We start from the raw sequence: 11660 nt of genomic DNA, 5'->3' as shown, positions 1-11660 counted from the left end.
CTGTTACACACTGTAATGTCTTAACTCTGAAGTTTAGAAATCAGTATTTGTAAATAAGCAACGTTTTTACAGCAGTAAGTCCTCCTGCATCATTAAATCATGACTAAGGGTAAAGGCCAAGGTTAACAGCAAATGTCAAATTTTAAAGGACATCAAGACTATAGGTTCCAAATCCATAACCAAGATTTTAAAACTTTGGCTGCCACATTAAAAGTATTTTTTAATGTTAAAAATAAACTTAAAAAGAAAAATATCAAGTAAAACAGAAGTTCTGACCTGAAACATGACACTTCGGTGAAGGAAGTTAGTAATGGCAGCAGAGTGCCTTAAGGTTTCCATCTAGAGAAACAGACCCAAAACATTAAAAGCCCTCACCCTATTAATTATAATGCATTTTGACCTCTAAAAACCCTCTTACCTGTTTACAAGAGTTTATACAGCTGTTTGCCACTGGAACACCACCTTGCAGAGTATAACCGTGGCATCCTTTGTTGATAATCACCTGTTGCCTAGCAATCATCATCCCGCATGGAGACAGACAGCACTAGGGCTCTTCCATCCGAGGTTAAAATTCAAAACAAGCCCAACAAGCCTGCATTTCAAGGTGGTCTTCGTCTGCAACTAGTTAAGTTTAAAACTGGCAAACAACAACAATGGTGTCTGAAGCCAATGGTGCAGCATTGCTGGCTTCCTCTTGAACTCCAGCGTTGTCACTGTGCACCGAAGTCTGCTGCTGCAAACAGGGGAGTTGTTCTCCTGTACTGGGAACAGGCTTCCAAAACTCAGGAGCCCCTGTACAGGATAATGCAGGAACTAAAGGCAAACATTTTTCCTCCTTAAGGATGCCTCCATCTTTTTCCTCACAATCTGTACTACCAACCGAAGTGACTGGGCCTGAGTGTGCGTTCGTACCTATGAAACCGTCACGGTGCATGCACATCCAAGGCATGTGGAACCAAAGGTCAAATAAGGCACAGATACCAAGTAACGGTTCTAATTACAAACGCTAGCTCTCAGGAACTCTTCATCCATTCAGAACTAAACCCATCACTGCATAACTCTGGTAAGAAGCCCCTGGAGACGGAGGAGCTCCTCAAATGTGTCAGGAAAGGCTTTATTAACATCATTAACATTTAAAAAGCAAACGGAGCATTTCTCCTTCTTTTGGCAATTTGGTGCAAATGTTAAGTGCAAGATAAAGCAATTTCAAACTTTTCTTCAAATTAAAAATGAAACTAAGGCCAAACGTGATGGGTGAACAAAATAAATCAAAACTTAAATTTCAGCAACTCCAGCTCTTCAAACCAGCAAAAGCCCCCGACTCAGGCACTGTGGTGAGGCTTAGGGTGCCTGCCCCGGCTTCTTGCGTGCCAGCAAACAGCACCATTTCCTCATCACGTTGAGAACCGAGAAGCAAATGATCCCCTTCACTGCAAACAAAGGGGGTCAACAGTAACACTAGTGATCCTTCAGAATTGACACACCGTGATAGTCAAAATGAAATTGATGGTCTCCCTGCTTCTTGCTCAAGACATACAAGATCTGAGCAGCAGCAAGTACCCCCTCGGCTGCAAACAAAGGGGTCAAAGGTTTGCCGTCAATTCACTTCCAGGCAGAAAAACATTTTCCTCAAAAGAAACAATTTATTTAGAATAAAACAAAAGCAGCTCAACTGTGAGCGCACGTTTGAGAGACAGCTACTCTTAAGCTGTGTGAGCCATAAAAAGGGTTTTTCTTTACTTTTCCAGAAATCTTGTGTACACAGCACAAAGCAAAGAGGTCATTTTTTTTTCCACTTAAAACACCGGCATTGGCATCACAATAGCAGATACACAACTTTAAGCTGCCATTTTAGTAAAATGCACAAATACTAAACAGATTAGCTTTCTTCCATCAGAGGCCCATGTAAACTCCACATAAGCCACAACTTCTCTTCAAAAAGGTCCATTAGAGCTTTGAATTCCATATCTTCATCCGCTGTTCAACCAGTTTTGCTTGCGGAGGGGGGGAAAAAAAGGTTATTCAGTACAAATGTTTACAATATTAAAAATATATATATTTCCCCTATGCCATTATAGATGAACATAACATTAACAAGACCTTCCTGGATGGTTCACCTCAACTTCAAAAAGCACCAATAATACCCACTGGCATAAACCTTGAAATGAATTTACTGTATGAATAGACATATAACAAGTAGAACAATAGGGTGGGTTTTTTTAAAGACTGCAATTGAAGATAACAGGACTGAAAATATCCTTTATACTCATGTAACTGAGTAAAACATGTCGAAAAAATTCAGAAAAAAGTTTCACAATCAATTTATAATCTATCAATATATTCTAAATATAACTTAAAAAGTGAAACTATAAAAAGGTGAAGTTTAGTCAAACTTTTGCCCCATCTATTTTCGTTCTGTAATTTATATGGAGCAACACAGACTACTCCATTATTGTAGAAAGGGGTCGATACAAAGCCATTTAAAAATCCACCCTCATCTATGTTACCAAAGACAACAGCCATTATTTTAAGAAAACACTCATACAAATAATTGTTAAACAGCCAAAGAACACTTCAGGACTCTCACTTTTCAACTCTGTTTTAAACCATACATATAAAACTCTTCATTAAGCTTAACATTTCACTGTGGTTACCTGAAATCATTTTCTCCCTTTAGGGACACCACTATAACCACTATAACAAGGTCAGCGCCATGTTTTCTCTCTTCTTGTTCTCATACCTAACTCCTATCTCAAAACCAAACACTGTGGCAGAGACAGAAAAAAAATGTCCAGAAATTCTCTCCAAAATTTTTTTCACATAAAAGGTCATTAAGGCCCTCTTCTCAAGAGGATTTCCTAATTCTGTTACCAGAGTTTTTGGTGAATGGTTCCTATATGGACCCAAACTATAGTTCAAGCTGTATATGCATAATGAAAAATCTGTCTTTAAAAACTGGATTTACATTTTTTATTTTTAAAAAAGCATTGTCAGTGAAAACCTGCTAATAGTTTTTAAATAAACCTAAACAATGTTTGACTCTGAAAGCAATAACCAAACACCTGACTCTTACTACTGGACCTAAAATGACCTGTAAGTGAGTCAAGAAGGGCCAGAGTATATTTTACCTTCAAAAGGTGACAAATGCTTATAACCAGTCAGGGGATGGACATTTTAAGATGTAATCCTCAAAAGAAAAACTCTATCCACTCTCAGTTGAGAGTCAAAGTACACCAGGAATTTAAAACTTTGTGTGAAAAATTATTTACAGGAATCCCAACAAAATACTTAACCAGTAAGTTAAGCAGAACTATTGGCTAGGTATTGATTGCTTAATTTCCCATAAAATTGGAAGCTGTGATCTAAAAGTCTTATCTTCACATTTTTACCAATAATACTTAATAGTCATTAAATGATATCCTGAAGTTTTCTTTCCATTCATTTTAACTGAGTTTCAGAAAAATCAACTACATTAAAATAATTAAAGAAAAAAGAAAAAAATTGGTTGTTACAAAGAACATCCAACGTTGGGATTATTAAATCCTGGCTAATGAGAAGTAGAACCAGTTGTAGACTTTTGTTTTCATTCGAATTCTTAAGGTTTAACTAGATACTTTATGGATATTATGAACCCGCACAAAAGAATAGGCAGTACAAATAAGCGGTTCATGTGGACTATGGCACTCGTAGGTAATGACCAACTAAACATAATTAGTTTTTTATAATACATACATTTAGAAATGGTATCAAGCCATTGTTTCAAAAACACTGAAGCACAAATTGCCCAGACCTAACAAAAGTAGCAATGTCAGGTAAAGATTCAAACAAACATGGAGCAAAACCATAGTACTCTTCTGTAAGCTGTCACACTAACAAAAAAAAAAAAAAAAAAAGAAAGAAAAAGAAAAGAAATAAAACACACATTTTGGATGATAGTAAAATTAGATGTCATGGACTTCACTCTCCAAAAGAGCAAAATCATTTGTCCAACTATCTCAACAAAAGATACTCAAAAGTTAATGGTTAGTGAGATTATTTAAACTGGAAAAATGTAGCTGGCCACAAATTATACTATGAGCCCATGTATGCACAGACTTCACACTTGCATTAGTTTCTGAACAGGTGTCTACTCCAAACCAAGCACTGCTTTTTGAAAGCAAGAAGCATAGTATTTTCCAAAGAGGTACAAGGACCTTCATGCTCATAGCCTAGAACCCTCCTTCTATCAAAATGGCTAGTTTTTCCAGTTTAAAAAGAAACCAACAAAAAAAAACCCCACAAAACCTGCAAACTTAGAAAAATTATAAATGCATAGTGAAAACCAAGAGGGATGACACAGCAGTGATGACACTTTCGTGCTGACATGCATTAGACACCTGTCATAATGGAAAATAAAAATTACATGACATTTCCCTGGGTTATTATTGGTGCTATTTCAAAACTTCCAGCTTTGATAACAGAAAGAAAACAGTTGGGTTCTGCCAGGCTTCAAGTTAAGTCACTTTCACAGAACAGAAACATGACCATGATCCAGAAGGTCCAAAAGTCTCTAATCATAATTAAATATCAAGGGCCTTAGCTGAAGTCTTCAGCATTTAAATCAAGGGAGAAAAATATACTTACTAATGACCTGACAAATTAGGGGTGGGACAGAGGGGATAGATTTAAAAAAAAAAAAAAATCCATTACTGTTAAGCAGCAAAAGTCCTTGTTGAGAACCAGAGGTTGACGTCATTATCACCTTTGAAAAAAAAAAAAACTGTGAGGGTAAGTTAAATGATCCTGTATTAATTCCAGGTGTCTAGGAAAATAAAACAATAAAAAAAGATTTTCCTACACTGACATTTCAATTCCGTAGCTGGACAGCAGTGAGAATACTAAACATAAAATTTCCAAGATGTTCAAAACATTTCCAATAATGTAATGTCACTACTGTTTAAATATGAAAATAAAAAGACAAGCAAAATTTTAAGAGAGCATGTCAAAGGCATTTTATGATGACTTTTCAAGAAAGTCTGCAATCCAAATATGGCTGCTTTAAATGCCCACTGAAATAAAAGATGACTACGAGCCTGCAGACAACTCTTCTTTCTATTATTGAAACCAGAAATTTGAATGGATACAAAATCAAAAACTCATCTTTGATGAAGAACAGTTTTGAAATATGCACAATTAGAACTGTACCTGCTACACCGCTCTGAAAAAGTCAGTAAAAACATTACCACACACCAATAACTGACCAAAGAATTCTGATTTTAAAAGCACCTACTCACTTCTTGCATACTAGTGTAAGCATAAGACATATATGGTTTGTAACATAGTCCTTAATTTTTACTGAACAGTTACTGCTACAAACCAAAAGTGCATACACGGGATACAGAACTCTAGAACAAATGATTTTAAAAATGCATGTTAAAGCAAACTCTCTGGGAATAAACTGTATCTTAAGAAATATTCAAATACCTGATTAAAATAATTACATTGCTAAACAATTTACCAGCATACCTTTGAGATCCCTGATCAAATTTCAGTCACACACATTTCTGGTAAAAGAATTATCTACCTACACACCAATCAAGTCATTTTTAGGTGGCTATTACTCTCTTTGTATGGTCAGTGGACTCCTTTCTCCAAATTCTGACTTTTCAAAGTTTTGGTTTTGTAACTCAGAGGATTTTTTAGGCTCAAGATTTAAAAAAAAAAAAAAACTGAATAGAGGAAAAAAATTACTCATAAGGGTGGGAACTCCTAATTAAAGCAAATCTGCCTGCCTGCTACCTTTAGGGCATCCCTTTCACTTAAAATAATAGCTAAACAAACAAAAAAATAGCTAAACTGTCCTGATTTCTATTTTAAAGACGTTTATAAAAATATAAAAAAGAAAATGCTACAACTAACAACTAAAAAGAAAATTGCATCTGATGCTGTATCCCATTACACATCACAAAACAGTAACCATGTCAAAGTAGTAAATACAAGTTACACATGGACTTTAGGACGCACCACGGACAATGATCATGACCAGGTAATCTTCTTCAGATTTGGCCAGTGCCTTGGCAGGGGAATCCAGGAACTGCTGGGAGAACTCACAAGGTGGGAAGGCATGAAGGACCCCGGTGTTTTCCTTGTCTTTGTTGCCCCCCACAGGGAGGCTGATCACCCCGGCTGCCTGCTTTTGCTTTAAATAGGACACAAGGTTCCTAAGTGGCCTCTGAGTAGAAGTGGCAGTGTCTGATGCAGCTGAGGAAGAGGAGGACCGGCTGTCAGAACTTCCAGGCACAGCCAGAAGAATGGCATAACCATTGGGCCCTGCTACTTTGATGCGTCGAGTTACTTCATCCAACTTGGGCTGATCCAAACGGAGACGCTGAGTGATCTTGAGCTGGGCCACTTTGCCTCCAGTTGAACCCTCCACAAGAAGACTACTAGCCACTTGGAGGTCACCCTGCAACAGATGCATGTTGGAAGGAAAGTTGCTGTTCTTCAGTAGAAGCATGCCCTGCCAGGCCAAACAGAGTTTGGGAGAGGCTGCTGCCGCAGGGGCTGTCCCCCCATCCTGTTTCTGGGACGGGGACTTCAGCTTGCAGGAAGCAGTGCTGGTGCTAGGTGCACTCCCATCAGAGCGGTCTTCTTTTTTCAGAGGGCTTTTTCCCTCAGTGGGAGCAGTTGTTCGGTGCTTCCTATCTCGTTCAGCTGATGCAGAGTTTTTACGGTCTCGCTTGTCACCCTGGCTCTTCTCCAAACTACCTCGTCTGTCTCTGATTGGAGAGGGCCTTTCCAAGAGAAGACGGGAAGATCGATCATTGTCGCTGTTGTAACGATCCCGGCTACTGCTCAATTCTGGACTGCGGTCAGGAGAAGGAGCGCAGTGACGTTTTCGTGGGCGGTCACTCTCAGGAGACCTATCCAGATGACGTCCTCCACTCTCCTCAGGCAGCCTTCGCTTCCTAGGCTGGTCTCTGCTGCTGGGCAGATCTCGATCACCTCTGTCCCGGTCCAAGGACCAACCATCCCGCCTGCGATCAAGGCTATCCAGTGGCTCGTAAGCAGGCACAGAAGTAGCTGCAGTCCGAGTGCTGCGTTCTCGGACTGGGGGTGGGGGTGGCACCCAATCAGAGTCAGGATAAAGGTCCCTATCACGATCTCTGTATAGTAAGGGTGGTGTCCTATCCCGAGCACCCCTCAAAGGGTCAGGTGCCCGATGTCCAAAAGCATCTGTCACCAGCTCATAATGAGTCAAGGGCAGAGGCTGCAGATACTGCTGCTGGTAACGATGTTCGGTGTCGGCAAAGTCTACTCTAAGGCGTCGATCTGGGCCACCAAGTGGGAAGCCCCGCATATGGGTCCAGGCAGCATGCGCTGCATCCAGGCTTTCATACTGGATATATGCCCAACTATCACCTTTTCGGTAGTCTATGGTGCGTATGGTGCCAAATCGATCAAATTCTCGTGCCAGGGCAGCAAGAGGAACCCAAGGTCCCAGGCCTCCCACCCAGAGGCGGGTGGTGGGTGTAGCTTTACCATAACCAATTTTGATAGGATTCCGAATTATAATTTTGCCGGACATTGCTAATTTGGCCCGGTGAGACATATCTAAGTTCTCAAATTTGAGAAAGCCGTAAGTACTAGTCTGGCCGCGAGAAGGCCTCTTGATATCTACTTCTGTGATGACTCCAAAGCGATCAAACGCCCTTCTTAGATCACTCTCCGTTACAGTGATGTCTAGGTTGCCCAAGAAAAGCGTCCGGTTAGCTCGCTGATCATCCTCGGGTGAAATCTCATCCACTTCTCTGAAAGGAGCAGCACCTGCTCCAGCTCCCACCCTTGGCTCAAGACTGTATGCAGGGCGCACTCTCTCATAGAACGGGTAGTCTCTTTCTCTCTCCAGCTCTCGAGGCAATGGTGGCGGAGGTGGAGGGGGCAGGCGGCCAAGAGCCAACTGCTGCAGCCGGTAGTCTCTGTATCCCAAAGCAGCGCCACCAGGGGAAAGTGATCTCTGGCCTCCACCACCTCCAGGGGGGTGCCGGTGACCACCTACAGAGGCCCCGACCACGCTGGCTGAAGGAGGATAAGTATCTTTGTCTAAAGGGGAGCGGCTGCGGCGCCGGCTCACATACACAGCTTCTATCTTCAGAGGCCGGTCATAGAGCACCAGGCGGCCTCTGGCATGCTTGGCCGCCCGCGCGTCCTCTGGCCGCCGGAAGTTCACAAAGGCTACCCGCTCATCCCCGCTGCCAGAACCCGACAGATGACTGATTTTGACACTTACATCACCGAAACGTTTGAACTCATGAAACAGGCCGTCCTCCACCGCTTCGTCACTAAGCTGGGACCCCAACTCGCTTATCTTCAGAGTCTTGTATTCCGCGCCGTCCCCGCCGCCGGGAGCTGAGGAGGCGGCCCCAGAGGAACGTGACTCCCCGCCTCCACCCCGGGAGCTGCTGCGCGACTCGCCCCCGCCCGAAGAATTTTTGGTGCTCGGGGAGCTATAACTATGCAAGCGGCTACTGGAGCTGCCCCCACCGGTGTCATACTCGCGGCTGCCACCTCGACTGCTGGACTTGTCCAGGTGGAGACTCCGCCGCGACCCGCCGCCGCTATCGGTCTTTCCGCTGCTGCTCCCATTGCTGCCACCAGAGCCCCCTAACTTCTTGCTCCGCTCTCCGCGGGAAGTCGAGTCCTCACCACCACGGGAGCGTTTGGCCTTGACTGGCGAGCGCTCTTTTCCCTTCATTGTTGCGGGTCCTCGGAGGTCGTCTCCGCGGAGCTGATCAACCCGCCGCCCCGCGCTCGTTTCACACAGCGGAACCGCACGCCGCCATCTTGGACTCCGCCGCGGCACAGGGTCCCGCCCCGCAGTCCTCATTGGCCAATTAGCTCTCTCTTCTACAGTCTCATTGGGAAAATTATTTGTCTATCTTTATATCTCCCCGCGCTCCAGGAAGGCGCCCGCCCAACCACTGTTATTGGGTTCCCAACCCCCTAGTCAGAGTACCTCATTGGTTACATTTGTTGTCTATCTTAACGGTTCCTCGCGCCAGGCTGTAGCTCCGCCCCTCGCACTCTGCGGTCACGTGACCCAAAGTGTAGCTGTGTTGATTGGACAAAAAGTCTGCCCTGTAACGGTACTTCTTGCTCAGTGAAAGCAGCAACCCCGCCTCCTCATCCCTTTCATTGGCTTATAAACCCGTCCTTTAAACCACTATTTGGGAGGTGGGGCCAAGTTTCGGCGTTTTTTCGAGAGGCAGGCTCACAGCGATATCGCGAGAGACGGTGAGCTCCCTCTTTCGACCCCCTTTTTCCAACTCCTCCGGCGGCTAAAAGAAGTTTAAATCTGATTGGAGGTCTGCAAGGAAGTTGATAGGCTGAAATAACTGTCCATCACTCGCTTAAAGGGGTAGGCCCATATAACGGAGGAGGCTGACTGAAGGTGAAAGACTAGAACACGTGCTTGCTATGCGACGTCACTTAGATGTCGCGAGAGGGTGACTGTGCGCCAGCCCCGCCTCCCCGCGTTTTTGGCGTTCTCCCCACAAACATTTGTTAAGTTCCGTGGGGTATTTGGCTGTGCTTCGGCCCTTGGAGTTCGAAACTTCTGAGCTCCCCGCCGTCCTACCTGTGCCGGCCAAGGGGCGGGGCAGACTCTCCGGCTGTCGGGGCCCTCCAGTCCCTTAGGAAGCCGTCCTGGGACGCCTAGCGGACACCATCTTATGTCGCTGTGGTAGCTGAGTGCACAGCCGGGGGAAGCCCCGCCCCCCGCGCGCGGGAGAGCGATGCCTGCGGTCACCTGGGCCCGCGGGGCAGGGAGTTCACGGTTCCTGCCGCCCCGGGTCACGCTGACGCCCCGGGGCGGTGCTAACACGTAACACGCGGGACCTCGAGAGCTAAGCAAGGTGGCTAAGACGCAGCCCTAGCCCAGGAGCTTGCCTCCCCCGGGCGCTCCCCGTTGCCGCCCAAGTACTCTGGGCAACCGAGGGGAGTGACCGTCGATCCCCGCCTCGTGGCCCGCGGGCGGAGCCGGAACTGTCAGGACACCGCGGACGTGTCTTTGGGCTGCCTGTTTTATGTTGCGAATCTGTGTGGATTTTTAAATCCGGTATTCCCGTAAAATAGCAATGTTTGTTTTTAATATGTAATGCTTCTTCCCTGAAAATCATCGAGCGAAATTTAGGCTCCATGCAGATATGTCGCTTTTTATTCCCCCTGTGGCTTCTTGTATTCCTTGGCACTCCTCTTTTTGTGTGTTAAAAGCCGGCAGCACAGGCACCTTGTGGCCGCTCCGGATCCACCTCGTTTGGCTCCTTCTGTCGTTCGCCTTACAACTTTAATTTCCATAGAGCGTTACTGTGGCGGACAGAGCACCTGTGAGAGGTGCAGGCGATGCCGAGCTTAGGGGGATATGGCCTGTGCCCCAGCACTCGCCGGTTGCTGCAGGGACGCAGCGCTGAGGTCACCACATCCTTTAGACCGTCTGCAGCTCTCCCGGGTATGCGCGGGGGCGGAGGTTATATTGATCCCGTCCTCAACCCTATTTCCTAAGATCCAATCTATAGAGGTGTGAGGTGTTTTTAAACATGACATTTTTCAGGGTAACAGTAATGTCCCAAAAGCTGAAACCTAAACTTGAAAACTGTTAATATTAGGAACTGTAACCTAAATTTAGCCTTGGCTGCGCCATCCTTCTTTTTGTAAATAATCCTGAGGAATATGAAGCTGTAGGCCTTTTATCTCTTGAATAAATCAAAGAAACTTGAAGGAAGAAGCTCAATTGTAAAGCATAAAAATCCATAATATTGTAATGTGTAGACATATTCATTGTATTAAAATAGGAAATAAAACTTCAGAAGGCATAAAATAACGTGTATAATACGCTATCATTTGTGGTTTTAAAAATATTTGTATTTTATGAGTATGTACATTTAAAAATATTTTCGTGGAAACTTTCTTGACAACTACGTGGGAAATTGTTCCTAGGATTGCCCTGAGGAGGGGTGTAAGGGTCTGGAGTCGGAGGGAGACTTCACTTTTCTTTGTAGAAATCTTTTGTTTCTACAAAGGGCGCGCTATTACTCCTTCAGCTTAGAAAATAACATTTTTAACTTTCCTTAAACTATTTTTATGGAAAAAGTTTAAAATACATAAAAGAATAAAGAACTCCCACGTGTACCCAACACCCTACTTCAACAATTATCAAATCATGTCAATCTTGCTTCATCTGCATCACTCTTCCCACTCTTCCTTTCTCCATTGTTTTCTTCCAGACTTACCTGATACACATTTCCTGCCCCAGTTGTGGAGTCAGCCATTTCTCCAGAGAGCTCTGGTTCCTTTTAGTGGGAAATGGTATTTAAAGATAAAAATCTGGATGCTGGAGGATAAAAAAAACATGAACATATTATTTGTAAAAGCATGAAATAAAAGAAAAAGTTTTACCTGGGTTTAAATGTTTCAAGGTTATATTAATAGACCACAAATGGAAATTGAAGTTAAGCCATTATCTAATTACTCAATATAACAGCCAATCGAGATAATAAACCAGGCACTAGAGTGACTTTTTAACCTAAATTGACCTGCTAAGGTGACTCACTGATCAAAGAAAAAGATAATGACCAAATCAGTAGTTTTCCAGACCTCATGATAGGGGTTGAGGGAGCACAAGA

The 11660-nt window shown here is 43.8% G+C and overlaps 1 protein-coding gene across 3 annotated transcripts; it reads right to left on the bottom strand.

Annotated features, from left to right (window-relative positions):
- Positions 1 to 1098: 1098 nt before the first annotated feature.
- Positions 1099 to 11143, bottom strand: RBM15 (RNA binding motif protein 15). 3 transcript variants are annotated; one of them, XM_025360579.1, is made up of 3 exons: positions 6004 to 11143; positions 2655 to 2765; positions 1099 to 1994 (listed from the first exon to the last, which is right to left on the bottom strand). In XM_025360579.1, exons 1-2 carry the CDS (start codon positions 8864 to 8866, stop codon positions 2695 to 2697), a joined length of 2934 nt encoding a protein of 977 aa, XP_025216364.1. In that variant the 5' UTR covers positions 8867 to 11143; the 3' UTR covers positions 1099 to 1994; positions 2655 to 2694. The 3 variants fall into 3 exon arrangements, with proteins under 3 accessions (XP_025216364.1, XP_025216372.1, XP_025216354.1); XM_025360587.1 differs by lacking the exon at positions 2655 to 2765; XM_025360569.1 differs by having other exon boundaries at positions 1620 to 2765.
- Between the last annotated feature and the right edge of the window lie 517 nt (positions 11144 to 11660).

This window comes from Theropithecus gelada, chromosome 1 (assembly GCF_003255815.1).
Source record: "Theropithecus gelada isolate Dixy chromosome 1, Tgel_1.0, whole genome shotgun sequence".
NCBI classification, from domain to species: Eukaryota; Metazoa; Chordata; class Mammalia; order Primates; family Cercopithecidae; genus Theropithecus; species Theropithecus gelada.
The sequence above is the reverse complement of the archived record's forward strand: the minus strand, read 5'-3'. Positions and strand labels throughout refer to the sequence as shown.

Excerpts from the sequence above, each read along its gene's own strand:
- RBM15 (XM_025360579.1), bottom strand. The coding sequence starts at position 8,866 with ATGAGGACTGCGGGGCGGGACCCTGTGCCGCGGCGGAGTCCAAGATGG. Across the intron at positions 2,766-6,003 it reads GGTCATGATCATTGTCCGTG|TGTTTGGTTTTGAGATAGGA; the intron begins GTGCGTCCTAAA and ends TCTCTGCCACAG.